The following is a 14833-nucleotide window of genomic DNA, read 5'->3' as shown; positions in this document are numbered from 1 at the left end:
TGTGGAGAAATGGGAACCCTCTTGCATTGTTGGTGGGAATGGAAACTGGTACAGCCACTTTGGAAAAGTGTGGATGTTCCTCAAAAAATAAAAAATAGAATTACCCTACGACGCAGTAACAGCACTACTTCGAATTTACCCAAAGGATACAGGAATGCTGATTCATAGGGGCACATGTACCCCAAATGTTTATAGCAGCGCCATCAACAATAGCCAAATTATGGAAAGAGCCCAAATGTCCATTGACTGATGAATGGATAATGAAGATGTGGTTTTATATATACAATGGAATACTACTCGGCAATGAGAAAGAATGAAATCTTGCCATTCACAACAATGTGGATGGAACTGGAGGGTATTATGTTAAGTGAAATAAGTCAATCAGAGAAAAGACAGATAGCGTATGTTTTCACTCTTATGTGGGATTTGAGAAACTTAACAGAAAACCATGGGGGAAGGGAAGGGGAAAAAATAATTTCAAACAGAGAGGAAGGCAAACCATAAATGACTCTTAAATACAGAGAACAAACTGAGGGTTGATGGGGGATGTGTAAGGGGGAAGGGGAAAATGGGTGATGGACATTGAGAAGGGCACTTGTTGGGATGAGCACTGGGTGTTGTATATAAATGATGAATCACAGGAATCTACCCCCAAAACCAAGAGCACAGTGTATACACTGTATGTTAGCTAACTTGGCAATAAATTCTAAGAAAGAAAGAGAGAAAGAAAGAGAGAAAGAAAGAGAGAAAGAAAGAGAGGAAGGAAGGAAGGAAGGAAGGAAGGAAGGAAGGAAGGAAGGAAGGAAGGAAAGAAAAAGAAGAAGAAGAAGAAGAAGAAGAAGAAGAAGAAGAAGAAGAAGAAAGAAAGAAAGAAAGAAAGAAAGAAAGAAAGAAAGAAAGAAAGAAAGAAAGAAAGAAAATAAGCTTGATTGATTAGGAAAAAAATTTAAAGATAGCACATTGTAAACGGTTTTATTTTTATTCACAAAAATTAATCTACTTTGAAATTTCATATAATGTAAGAGCAGATCTGAGATGTTTCTGATTACACCAGCAAACAGGAAACATGTCTTGGGATTATCAAGTTTCATCAGAATGATACATGCTCTCTAATCTCATAAGCAACAGAAAGGGATTGGACAAACCACTGCCTTGCTATAATACCTTTAAAGACTAGAAAGGAAACTGTCAATCAAACCAAAAACTGAGAATAAGATATTTAAGAACAAATGGTAAAACTCTTATGAATCCTCCATAACTCAATTCATTCTAAATCAATTCAACAAATTTATGCAGTAGTGTTAGACACCAAATGAATAATACATGATCTCTCAAGGAACTGCAACAGCCTTAAAATTTTCTGTATCCTGTGGCTCTAACTCTATTATCAACTTCCAGGACTCTGCTCCCTTCCCTTTTGTCCATTTACAGTGTGGTGTTCAAATATGCTTTCCACTATGATGTTCCTTACAGATGATTTAAGGACTCTTTGCATACCCAGACACAAAAGAAAGGAGCACCATACCAACATAGACTTAGTCTTCATTTTTTGTAAGTGTTTATTTATTTATTTTGAGAGAGGGAGAAACAGCATGAGTGGGGAGGGGCAGAAAGAGAGGGATAGAGAGAATTCTAAGCAGGCTGCATGCTGTCAGTGCAGAGCCTGATGCAGGGTTTGAACTCACAAACCATGAGATCAGGACCTGAGCCAAAATCAAGAGTCAGATGTGTAACTGACTGAGCCACCCAGATGCCCCAAGACCTATTCTTTAGATGGTGATTAACACTTACTTCATATTTACTATTGTTTCAGGTCTCATTAACTAAAGGAATACACTGCACCGGCTGTAAGATAAAACCTATTTTCCCAGTTCCATTATAAAACTATCAGTCTACCCTTCCAAGGAAATCAATGGCTCCAGAAGAGCCTGTTACTAATTCTTGCAGTTCTTGTAGTTCATTCTTGAAAAATGAGTTGAGATTCTCAAACAATGTAGGTGTGCCACAAAGCTTTTAGGAAGAATCAGATGGGAATTATTATCAACCTTTCTAGCTCTTATGGAAAGATTTCAAAACATAGGATTTTTAAGTCATAAATACTATGAAGCTGAATTCCTTCTCCATCATTCGTAAAAGTGTTTGGCAAATTACTTCCCATAATGTTTTAGGACTTGGTTTCTCAACAGTGAAATGGAGATCCTATCACTTATTCCTTGAAGTAAAGAGCAAAAGATATAACACATTCATGAACTAGAATGTAAGAGTCTTCTACAGATAATATTTTTTCTCTCTGGGCTCTACCTGTATTTATCAGCTCACACTTGTCAACTGCTAACTTCTCAAGGGCCTGGTATGAGCAGGATATAACAGTGGTCTACCACAAAAGTTCTGTGCTGATTCCAAATTTGAAGGAGGTAAAACTTCAGCTGGACCCAATCAATACAAGAAAACCATGGCAAGTAAAACGGCTTAAAGCCTGTTATCCTGTGTTTCTACTGTAGTATAATGAATTACGACAAACCTAAAGGTTTAAAACAGTTTAAATGTATTATCTCACAGTATTCATGAGTTAGAAGTCCAAGCACAACATGGCTAGATTCTCTGCTTACTGACTGACAAAGACGAAATCAAGGTGCTGCACAGGCTGAGCTCTGATCTGAAGGTTCTAAAACTGAATCCACATAAAGTTGGTTCCTTGTAGTTGTACAAATGAGGACCCCATTAACTTGTTGGATGTCAACTAGGGACCACTCACTGCAACTAGAAGCCAACTGCATTCTTTTTCATGTGCCCCCTTCTCCATGTTCAAACCAGCAATGGCACATCAGTACTTCTCACACTTTGAACCTCTGAGTTCTTCTCCCACCAGTAAGAGAAAGCTCCTTATTTTTAAGGGCTCATTTAATTACACTGGGTCTGCACGGGAAATCCAGGATAATCCTACTTGAAAGTAAACTGTGCTATATAAAATAATATTATCAGGGGAGTGCTATATTACCATATTCACAGATTCTAGGGATTAGGGCAGACAGCTTTGAGAGGCCAGTCTAAAAACCCTGCCCCCCATATCCAGTTGTCCCAAAAGAAATGAAAAAAGGAAAAGCTATATTCAGGAAAGCCTTTAACTTTATTAACTGTATAACAGAAAATAAACTGGAAAAAATGTCTAACAAAATCAAAATGTTTATATGTTTATCCCAAGAGGAAGAAAACATGGAAAAGATAAAAAACAAAATGAATTATTGGGACAGCAGGATTGTGAGGGAAGGTTTATGCTTGATTTCATTTCCATTAACATAACTACAATTTTCTTGAACAATAAATATTACCAAAGGAAAAACAAAGTCCTAAATGTTGAAGGAATTTGGGTCAAAGATAAAAACAAAACCAGGCAAAAACAAAGATTCTGTTCCCTTGGAAGGAAAATAAAGGTAGATCCAATTAAAGGAAAAGAGCTGGACAAAGGCATGACCCTCAGGCCAACCAATACCTAAGAATTAAGGAGCTTGAAAAAGAAATCAAGAAGAAAACAGAATTAGAGCACAACCAAGATGTTATGACACAAAGTCCAGTGAGGAGGCTGTTTCAAGAAGAAAGACAAAGTTAACAGTATAAAATGCTAAGGGAAATTCAAGATAGACAAAACCTATGAAACAGGCCTGCTAGATTTGGCTAAAAGAAAGTTAGCAGGGACCTTTGTGAGAGTAGTTTCACAGAAATAATGGGGGATGGAAACAATTCTGAAGCAGGCTAAAGATTAAGTGGAAAGTAGCAGATGAAGATGAGTGTTGAAAACTCTTTTTGTGAGTCTTCATGTGAGGGGGAAGAAGCCAACAAAGAAAGAGAAGTTGTGAATACAGAACAGAGAAGCGATAAGAAAACTGTCACTCAAGAGGCAGGAAGGGGCAGGATCTAGAGCACAGGTAGAAGCCCAGGTCTCACATAAGAAAGACAGTTCTCACAGTAAGAGAAGAAAGGGAAGAAATAATGTGTGTGGACCCAGGTAGTTTGGCTGTCTAAGAAGGGTAAGGGAGCTCTTATCTGCTGGTTTCTAGGGGCTCTACAAAATTTAAAGACAAAATGTTCTGCCTTTAAGTGAGAACGAAGTGCAAGCCGTTGAATGTCTGCAGAGAACAACAAATATTAGCAAGAAATGTGATAGAAGAATAGACCCAAAACGCACAGAATTCTAGAAGTAGCAGCAACCTATGAAACTGTAGGTTTTATTCTCCTTCAGTAGGTCTTGGCAACCTGGAAGCAGACACAAAAACAAGAGTACCAGCTGGCTTTACTCAGTAATACATTTCCTGTCTGGATAATGGTAAGGAAACTAAAGACAAGACTCAGCAAACATTTTCTGTAAAAACTCAGATAGTCGTTATTTTTAGACTCTGTGGATGGCACGATCTCTGCTACCACTCCCCAACTTTGGTGCAAAAGCAGCCACACACAATACGTAAGTGAATGGGCATAATGTGTTACTAATAAAAACAGGTGGTGCCCTATATTTGACTTGCCATGGCTGCAGTTGACCAACCCCTAGTGTAAGAGAAAGAAATAAAGATACAAAAAGGGACTCGTATCAGAGGGATCAATAGGCTAGAACTTAGAAGAGCTGACGAACTAAAGAGAACTGAAATTCTATAGCATGAATAAACTAGAACATATATTAGAACAGCATTGTCTAGAAAACAAACCTTTGAGCCTATTTCACAAACATCAATAGGGTCATTATCTCCACAGCAGTCTGTACTATTATCCTTTCGACAGGGATCTTCCCAAGTCTAAAAAAAAAGGGAGAAGTGAGGCAAAAATATAGGTTAATACTCATTAAAATGTATCTCAATTTTTCCACATGATCAAAGTTTTGCAGTCGTAATCCAAAGGAAACATTTTCAGAAACTACACAAGCTCCATGCCAACATGCCAGTAAAACCTTAACCATCATATTAAGACAAATTTACAGTATTTCCTCCCTCCTGCCTCTCATTTTTCTGTGTAATCACATCTGAAAATACAAACATACTCTTCTTCCAAGTTGAGTCAGCATGTAAATTCATGCTCACTTTTCAAGTTTCAGTTCAGAGATTTCCACTGTCTATGCCATTTCCACTGGCTGCCTAAACTGTTGCTTCCATCATTCACTGCTTCCTTTGACATGGTAACAGCACTGAGTCTAGCTTTCCGTGTTTGAAAATACACTTCCTATTCTTTAAATGACTTCTACTAGGAAAAAAACAAAAAACAAAAAACAGCTTTGCCTTCATAAAGAACAAGATAGTATCTACACCAAATAAAAGAAAAATCTATTTTTGTCTCATTTCATTTCAGTTAAAAAAAATCCTCTATTTTGCCATCAAATCTCAAGACCTTGACAAAAACACAAAAAATTGTCAACTCTATAGTTTACTTAAAAGATACACCTTGTTGGTTACAAAATATACACGTGGGCATTTTTATAAATGCACACCACTAACAGAAATGTTACCAAATTTAAGTATCTCCTAGGCACAATCCTTCCCCAAAAGCCTCATAATTACCTAATTCTAAATGGAAATGTGGAAGCTCCCCAAAATTATTTTCCTCAGATTTACATTACAAGATATGCAGAGACTGTGTTACCTCAGGACTGTTATCTAGAGGTAATTTCAGATTATCCAAGCTTGGTTCTTCTAATTTTATAAAGATAATTTTAAAAATATACCCTTATTTATAGCTAAACCCTAGATAAACTCCAATATTTTCCTTCTGGTGCTAATTATATTTAGGAATAAAATGAACCCACCCTTACCAAAAAAAAAAAAAAAAATCAGTAAACCAAGATGTCACTACCCCAAATACTAATATTACTAGCAAAAAATAAGAAGAACTGACATAAACACACTGGTTCTAGGTGAGAGGCACTTTCTGCATGATACACACAACCACCCCCCCCCCACACACACACGTTAACTTCATTTTACAGATAAGTAAACTGAAGCATAAAGAATTTAAGTTTCCCAAGCTCACATTTTCTAAATGGTGGCAATGGGATGAGACTCAAGGTATTAATTATTAGGCTATGATGCCCAAGTTTCAATGGCAACTGATCGGCAATTACTTTCAGATAAAACCTTATTCTATTTCATGGTTCTCTTCTTTTAAATACCTGTTCTTACTCTCAGAATCTCCCAAGTAGGCATCCATTCACACAGTCAATATTTACTGAGTACCTACTCTGGGCCAGGAGTTAGGAACAGAGATGAATAGGACACAGTCAATACCCTGAAGAATGTCATGTTAATAAATGGTACAGCATTTGTCATAAATGCTATAAAATTAATCTTAATGTGCTGGAGAAACCAAGATGGGACTGAACTACAACTGAAATCAGAAAAGCCAGAAGCAGAAGCAGAAAAATATCTGAAAGGTTCTTCCTTCCTAATGCAGGAATCCTCTCTTGAACCTCCTTTAACTTCACTTCCACTCTCAGGCAACAAATGTGATAAGCTAAAGTCACTCTGACCTAGATTCTAGTCCTACTTCAGTCACAAACTACCTTGGCCAGAACATCCAGACCTGTTTCCTCACCTATTAAAAAAATGGGTAGAGACAACTGCTAGATACATCTCAGTCCTGAGTTCTATGATTCTTAGTTTAGTGGTCATTCATAATCTACATGAATACTACCAGTGAATAGGAAGTTCACAAATTCATGAGATAACTTAGCTCATTTTGATCAGCTTTAATTTTAAGAAATTCTCTCCGTGAACTGAGACAAAAATAGTCGTCACATAAGTCTGTACTCTATATGGTTTAGTAAGTCTTTCCATTTGTTACTTGGTTGGTCTATATTCCTCTCAGAACTCAACTTTCCATATTATCTACCAATTTATTCCTCCTGTTGAGGAAATAAGTACGTAAGTGCAAGCTCTACAATCTTGTCACTTCTAAGGCAAGTTCTTCGTGATTTCCTTTACAGCAAAACACTAGACTGGTTCATTCTATTTCCAGTCCTGTCTTTAATGCTTTATATGCACAGGCCTCAGTTTTTATTACAAAAAGAGATTCACACTAAATGGTTTCTAACTTAACTTTAATATATAGTATAATTTTAAGTAATCACCAGGAGAAGAAATCTTGACAAATTTAAAACTTTGATGACGCCCTCTTGTGGAGTCCTAACTGTATAACTAGGCAGAGAAACAACTAAAAAAACCCTCAATATCCACAAGAGGAAATTCCAAATCTTAGTATTTGCTTCCCAAAAGTTAAGATTAGCATTCAGAACATAGAAATAACTTCCACAACTAAATAAGAAAAAGGGCAACTCAATACAAAATGGGCTAAAGACAAGAATAGGTAATTTAAAGAGAAAACATGAATGACTTATAAATATATGAAAAGATACCTAGTCTGATCAGAAAAATAAAAATTAAAACCATTAACATGACACTGTGTCAAAAACCTAAAAATCTAATAATGCAAAATATAGTTGACCCTTGAACAACGTAGGGGTTAGGGATGCTAAACCCCTGCACAGCTGGAAATCTGACTGTAACCTTTGTCTTCCCCAAAACTTAACTACTAACAATCTACTGTTGATCAGAAACCGTACCAATTACATAAACAATTAATACATTTTATATTTTATATGAATTATATACCATATTCTTAAAGTAAGCTAGAGAAAAGAAAGTGTTATCAAGAAAATCATAATAAAGAGAAAATACATTTATAATACTGTACTATAAAAACTCTGTATATAAGTGGATTCAAACCCATGCAGTTCAAACTCATGTTGTTTAAGGGTCAATTGTACTGGTAAGAATGTAAGGCACCTGGAACCCCATATATTGCTAACGGGTGCGTACACTGTAACAATGTCTTTTGTAAACAGTTGACAATACGTAGTAAAATAAGTGTGCAACGCATAGTAGGCAATCTGACTTATAGGTATATACCTACCAGTACATACGTATGTATACCACCTATATAGAAAAATTTTAGCATGGACCCAAGAAAAACATTAAAAAAATGAGGAACTATCAGCAGAAATATAAATAATGTTAATCTCATAAAAAAGATGACTATAAGCTATGAAAATAAATAAATCAAAATACAAAGATTATTGATCTAGCCTAAAACAAATCTTTCTCAACCTTGTGCAGGTGTTTGGTATCATTACTTACAATCTATAAATATTAATCAATACATCTGTAGTCACCATGCTCTGGGCCTTAGGTCGAAACATAACTGACTTGTACAGAGCTGTATATACAGGTGCTTCTTGAGAGCTACTTCCTGATTAATCAGGATTCCTATAACCAGATCAAAGGAAGTAGGATCTACCTAGCCACTATCTATTTTAATAGCAAAAGCCTCTATGAGATGTTTTACTATTAGCAGCTACTATCAGCAGCAACAGTGTCAACATTGAAATAATATTCTTGAAAACTAACTATGGAACTAAAACATTTGCTTTGATTATCCCATTCGATATTGACAATAACCTTCTGGGGTGGGTGGTATGATGACAGAGATGTACAAATAGGCCTAAAGAGATTGAGTCACTGGTTCCAGGTTATAAAACTAATAGGTGGTACTAATCGATACTTGGGGTCAATAAACCACACTCATAATGAAATATGAATAATAAACACAACAGCATTACATTAATACTGAAGAAATCTTGGGGATGAGGGAAGGGGTGGGCAAAACGGGTGAAGGGGAATGGGAGGTACAGGCTTCCAGTTATGCAATGAGTAAGTCACAGAGATGAAAGGTAGAGCATAGGGATAGATCAGTGGTATTGTAACTGCATTATATGGTGACAGACGGTAGCTGCACTTGTGGTGAGCACAGCATAACTTACAGAGTTGTCCAATCACTGTGCTGTACAGCGGAAAGTAACGTAATAGTGTGTATCAACTATACTTCAACTAAAAAATATTGTTGTTTATTAAAAAAAATTACAGAAAGCTAAAATTTCATGATTCTAGTCCTTTAACATTACCCAGTCCACTAACATTAACAGGTCTTCTAAATATTCACTCAGAAGATATAACATTGGAATAATCCATTATACATGGAAATATAACTGGGAGAAAACAAAGCAAGCTTCTGCTCAGGCCAAACTCAACCTTTGGGGACGGCACTACTGCCAGCGAGGGAGAAGTTATCAAGGTTCAACAGATCTGAACTAAACACAGCACACTGATGAATCACCAGTAAGTGAGAGAGACTCCTACTTAAACAATACTCTACAGCTTAATGTTCTTCCAAGCACGGTTGGCTTGGTAACTGCTCTTAACACATATCCTGCTGTTACAAGACAAAGCATAAGAAAACAGCAAAATCCAATACCATACAAGCTTATGAAACAAATGCAACACACACAATGAATTCATTACCCTTTCTCAAATATTTATTAATCACCTACTCTGTGCCAGGCACTAAGCTAAGCAGTTAGTTGGAAAATGTCAATGTACAACACAGAAAGAATCCCTATCCTCCTGGAGTCTGCATTCTAGCTGGAAGAAATTAACAACAAATATAATAAATAACTGAAGTATGGAACGTGTAAGAAGTTGGTAGATTCTATAGAAAAGGGAAAAAATAAAGTATGAAGCAGAACAAAAATTCAGGAGGCAGGGTTAAAATTCTAGAGGATCATCAGAGCAGACATCATGAAGGTCATTTATGAGCAAACGTTTAAGGAGGTAAGCCATGTGGGGTGCCTGGGTGGCTCAGTCAGTTGAGCGTCTGACTTCAGCTCAGGTCATGATCTCACAGTTCATGGGTTCGAGCCCCACGTCGGGCTCTGTGCCGACAGCTTGGAGCCTGGAGCCTGCTTCAGATTCTGTGTCTTCCTCTCTCTCTGTCTCTGCCTCTCCCCTGCTCACACTGTCTGTCAATCTCTCTCTCAAAAAAATAAACATAAAAAAAAAAAAAAAAAAAAAGGAGGTAAGCCATGTGTGTACCTGAGAAAGAGTGTTCCAAGCCGGAGGACACAATAAATGTGAAGGACTGAGGCACAAGTGTGCCTGGGGAACAAGAGGAATTGTGCAAAGGCCAGTGTAAGAGTGAGGGAGCTGGAGGAGAAGGATGGGAAGCTGGAGATGAAATAAAAAACGTAAATGGGATCAGGGGCTGGCTATCATTTTAAAAGATTAATTCTGTCTTGACACTGACAATGAAGCAAAAAGATATTAGATACAATTATCCCGTCCCATCAACACTTGGTCTAATTTCAATTTTCTATAAACAATAATCAATTTAGGGGTGCCTGCGTGGCTCAGTCAATTAAGTGTCTCGCTCTTCATTTCAGCTCAGGTCAAGATCCCACAGTTAGTGAGTTCGAGCCCTCCAATGGTCTCTGTACTGACAATGTGGAGCCTGCTTGGGATTCTCTCTCCCCCCCCCCCCCCACCCGTCTGCCCCTCTCCCGCTCACACTCTCTCTGAAAAATAAACTTAAAAAAAAAAAAACATTAATCAACTTAGTTATTTTTGTTTGGTAAGTAACTTCAATGCGATAGACAGTATATTCTTTTGCTAAAGACTAACACACTCTTTTGGATTTGGGTTTAAAAACATAGTAAAAATTTCTGGTTAAAAATGGCAGAGAGTGTAACACAGGTCTATTCTTCCTCACTTCCATTCTAGCCACACTGGCCTTTTTTCCTGTTATTCAACACAGTAGGCCTACTCCTACCTTGGGACCTTTACAACTTGCTGCTTCTTGCTGGATTCCCCTAGGGGTCTATGCTACTTGTCCCCTTACTTCCTTGAGGTCTTCACTCAACACCTACTCACTGAGGCCTTCCCCCTATCTAACACTGCAACAATCCCAATATATTATAGCCCCATTCCCTGCTTTATCATTCTCCAACACACTTATCACCATCTGACACACTGTACATTTTATTACTTTTTTTTGCCTTGTCACTCTGTCCAGAATAAAAGACCCAGAAGGATCTCTGTCATTCTGATTACTACTTTAACTCCAGTACTGACAACCCTGCCTCACAACATCAGGCGCTCAAAAAACATGTACTGAATGAATGAACAGCTCTGTGAAGGCTTGGCGTAGAAACAAGAGAAATTGGAAACACTGAAGGAGTCGCTGTGGTAAAATGGAAGCAAGAAAAGACAACTGTTGCAAAACGAGGCTGGAGCACAAAGCAGAGGCCAGACTGATTAGGCAGGGTGGAAGAGCCATGTTAAGAATATCACGTTTTATCCTTTTGGCAATATGAAACCACCAAAAAGGTTCTTAGAGGAGGAAAACATTAGCAGATTTAAGTTTTAAAATGTTATCTTGGATGCTGGATGGAGTATTAAATTTCAGTAGGCAATAGTTCAGGATGCATTAAGAGACTGCCACAGTCTAATTCTGTTATAATTAAAGTAGAGCTACTGTACCTAACAGACTAACATAATCGAAGGTAGGAGCATCTTGAAAATTCAAACATATCTGGAGGAGTAAAAAAATTTGTCAGGACTTTAGATAAACTACAAAAGCTCATAATTAGTAGATGATTAGTAGCAGTTATTATGCTCTATGGGAACCAGTGGTTCAGTTGCTGATTACCCCCATGAGATTGAATTCCTTTAGAAGAAAGATCATATAATAAAAGTACCAGTAGATGTAATAATGTGATCCCTATCCATCTGGCACTCTTCTAAGATGAATGTGCGATAACTCACTTAACCTCAACATTACCATATGCAATAGGTATTTTATCATCTCTATTTAACAGGTAAAGAAAGTGAGCCACAGAACGACACAGTAAGTTACCCAAAATCACATTACTATTACATGGCAGTATGGCTCCAAAACCCACATTCTCAGTCACGTATTTTGCTGCCTTCATTAATATATATTTGCTGCCTTATATTAATATATCATTTTTCTTTGTATACCCAACACCCATACACTGCTTAGCACATAAATACTTAATAAATGTTTAATGAAATAAACAAATACATCAACTTTAGTTTATCCCCTGCCTACTTTGTCTCTGTTTTTGTCTTTCTCTAATTCAAATGCTTCTTTGGCCTTCCCCTCATCCATACATCCTCTCCTACAGACAGTATCCCCTAAGCTTAACAATTTTTTTTTTTTTTTTACCCTTTTACTGCTAGGTCAAACCGAATGTCTACTTAGGCACCTGGGGAGTCAGAACACCTGCCTTCATGGTTTCAACAGGCCAGACGTTCTTTTTCTTAGTACATCATTTTAGAAAGGCTTGTTTTAACCAAGAACATATCCATGTGGGTGGTCTAAATGCATCAAAGGCAGGCTGACTCTTTAGAAAACAATTTTCTTTTTTCTTCCCCTGTAAATATTTATTCTACAAGGGCAGCTGGTTTTTTGAGTTGGATAAAGCAAGTCTCCCTTTTTTCAGATATTTCTCCAAAATAATTTTGGAATTTCATGTCAAATATTAAAATTAATAGATAAAATAAAAATAGAAAGCTTAAATATCCAGATAGATGGTCTAATATAGATGGCTCTTATAATCATACAGACAAATACTTCTCTATATCCACTAAGCCTAGACAAAATTTTCATTCTATATACTCTGAGTTTCACTCACTAAATAATTTGGAAGGAGATATCATTTTCCAGGAGTGAGGAAACATGAAAAGAAAACAAAATGGGATAAGAAAGGATCCTATCATATATGAAGGTATATAAAAGCATAATTTGTCACATTCAAAGAAATGACTGAAGATAAAGCAGATAAAACATTTTTCACTGACTGTTAATAGCCAAGCCCAGAAAAGGAAATATGTTCAAAATGCCAAATATGAGTGTTCTATATCCCTAACTCCAAGAACTTGAGTATAGACATATATATAGTTTGAAAAAAATTTATAGATACAATGAAACTCCCCATTAAAAAATTTTAAATTTACAAATCTGTCAACCTGACACGTCCTCAGAACCAATTTAACTTCAAGTAGTCCGCAGGATTTACAAGAAAATTTTTTCAGAAGACAGAGAAGTTTTACCATTATTACAAGAACGTTACCTGAGGGAGGGCACCATAATTCCATATATAACCCTTGTGAGGGAAGACATTCGCCACATAGCGTAGCTTGCCATCCTTTGTATCTTGTTTAATGGGATTCAATGGCTCCTTCGTGGCAATCTACACAGATCATGGAAAAAAGGGGGAAGGAGAATGAGAAATGATTAATCCTATATTCAAATTGTATGTTTTAAATCTGGTATTATCAGGTTAAATATTTATATTCTAACTTACTGGTCAAAGACACTGTAAAATAAGCTAAGCCAGCTCTTATTTCTAATTTACAGTGTTGTGTAAGAAAAAACATCTGGAAAGGAAACATCCCATTATAGATTTAGGTATTCTATTATTTATGCATTCATTTCTAATACAAATAACAGAATGACTGAAATGGCAAGAGGATAAAGATTAACCTACTTGCTGTTTCGTTTTTGTTTTTTTAATTAGTGAAAATACTAATTTTGGGCATCTTATCATCAATCTTATGATAAAAAGGTTAACTTAATTTTCACCAAGTAATTTCATTTGTTTTCTTTCTATCAAACATACTCAAACTGCCTTGTAAAAAAAAAAAAAAATCTATCCTATAAAGAATAACTGAAGCCATTTTTTAGTGAATAAACACTGCTTAAATTAGGTAGATTCTCAGATTCTTGATCCTATACCTGAGGTAGACAGTAGCCAGAATTCTGAAACATTCTGAAGGAAGACCAAAAAAAGAACCTATTATTTTTACTTTTCCCTATCAAAATATTAACCAAAGCAATGCTAGTAATTAGTGACAATTAAATTCTGAAAAATACATACCTACATAATAATCTTTAATTAAAATACTTTAAATAGTATTTGCCATTGCATCCAAAGCTATAGGAAAAGACTTAAATAATGAAAGAAACTAAGTGCCACAAATTAAATTTCACTCAGAACTTTAAGGGATCTTACCTAACTGAAGATGGAACAATAAAATTCTGAAAAGCAAAAGGGAAGTTCTTGATAGGTTCATGCCTCATGAAAAGATAGAAAAGAAAAAAAAAAAAAAAAGGTAACCAGGGGAATTAGCAGACACTCTTAGTGCTCATTGATCAAGAGTTGGCCAATAAAATGTTTTCGTTCCTGGTAGAGTAAAATCTAAAGGACAATTAAGTCCTTAAAAACTAAACTTGCCATGATTCCCAAATAAGTATATTTCAACTGTATCTATGAACAAAAATATATCTCAGAATCTGTTTAAATAAACCTTGAAAAGATTTGTTATTTTCAAAGACAGAAGAGTCAAAGAAAATTAAATAAATATGTGTATAACAAACTAGAACGGCAAAAATAGAAAACACGTGCTTCAAAGTAAAAATTCAGCTCTATTTTGCTTTTAGAAATGAGATTCAAAGTTCACAAAAGTGTTTTCAATTGTTTGTATCACAGTTTGTCAACCATGCGAAATTCAAAAATATTATGCCAAACGACTTGGAACAAAGTTTTTATATCATTATTACTTAAAATTTCCATTTGATATTAATAGAAAATATTCATACCTCCATTTTAGCATTTGTCCACCGAGGTACTTCTACAACCATATTAAACAAAGTCTGCAGTTAAAAAAAAAAACAACAAAAAACAAAGAGAGATCGTTTTTTAAATTTTACCTATCCTTTATCACTCACCTCTTGTGTGACAATGCTTTAGTTTCTTTCCCTACAAAAATGTGTGCAGACTGTATCATACATCTGCATATGCCTTAAATTTCTTCTGAAAAATTAGAGAAGCTGTCTAAAACACAGCAGAATTTAAGCCATCATGTCACTTGAACACTGCTGC

General features: G+C 36.0%; 1 protein-coding gene across 2 annotated transcripts in view; it reads right to left on the bottom strand.

The window, feature by feature from the left end:
• The window catches only part of PPA2 (inorganic pyrophosphatase 2), a 96636-nt gene that overhangs the window by 53970 nt on the left and 27833 nt on the right, over positions 1–14833 (bottom strand). For both annotated transcript variants that reach the window (XM_025921739.2, XM_086704472.1), the window contains 3 exons: positions 14551–14604; positions 13022–13141; positions 4698–4784 (listed from right to left, as the gene is read on the bottom strand). In XM_025921739.2, coding sequence (XP_025777524.1) covers positions 4698–4784; positions 13022–13141; positions 14551–14604 — 261 coding nt within the window. The remainder of the gene's footprint in view (positions 1–4697; positions 4785–13021; positions 13142–14550; positions 14605–14833) is intronic.

The sequence above is a fragment of the Puma concolor genome, chromosome B1 (assembly GCF_028749965.1).
Source record: "Puma concolor isolate L17-30 chromosome B1, mPumCon1.1.hap2, whole genome shotgun sequence".
Taxonomy (NCBI): Eukaryota; Metazoa; Chordata; class Mammalia; order Carnivora; family Felidae; genus Puma; species Puma concolor.
This window is presented reverse-complemented; position numbering and strand designations above follow the sequence as displayed.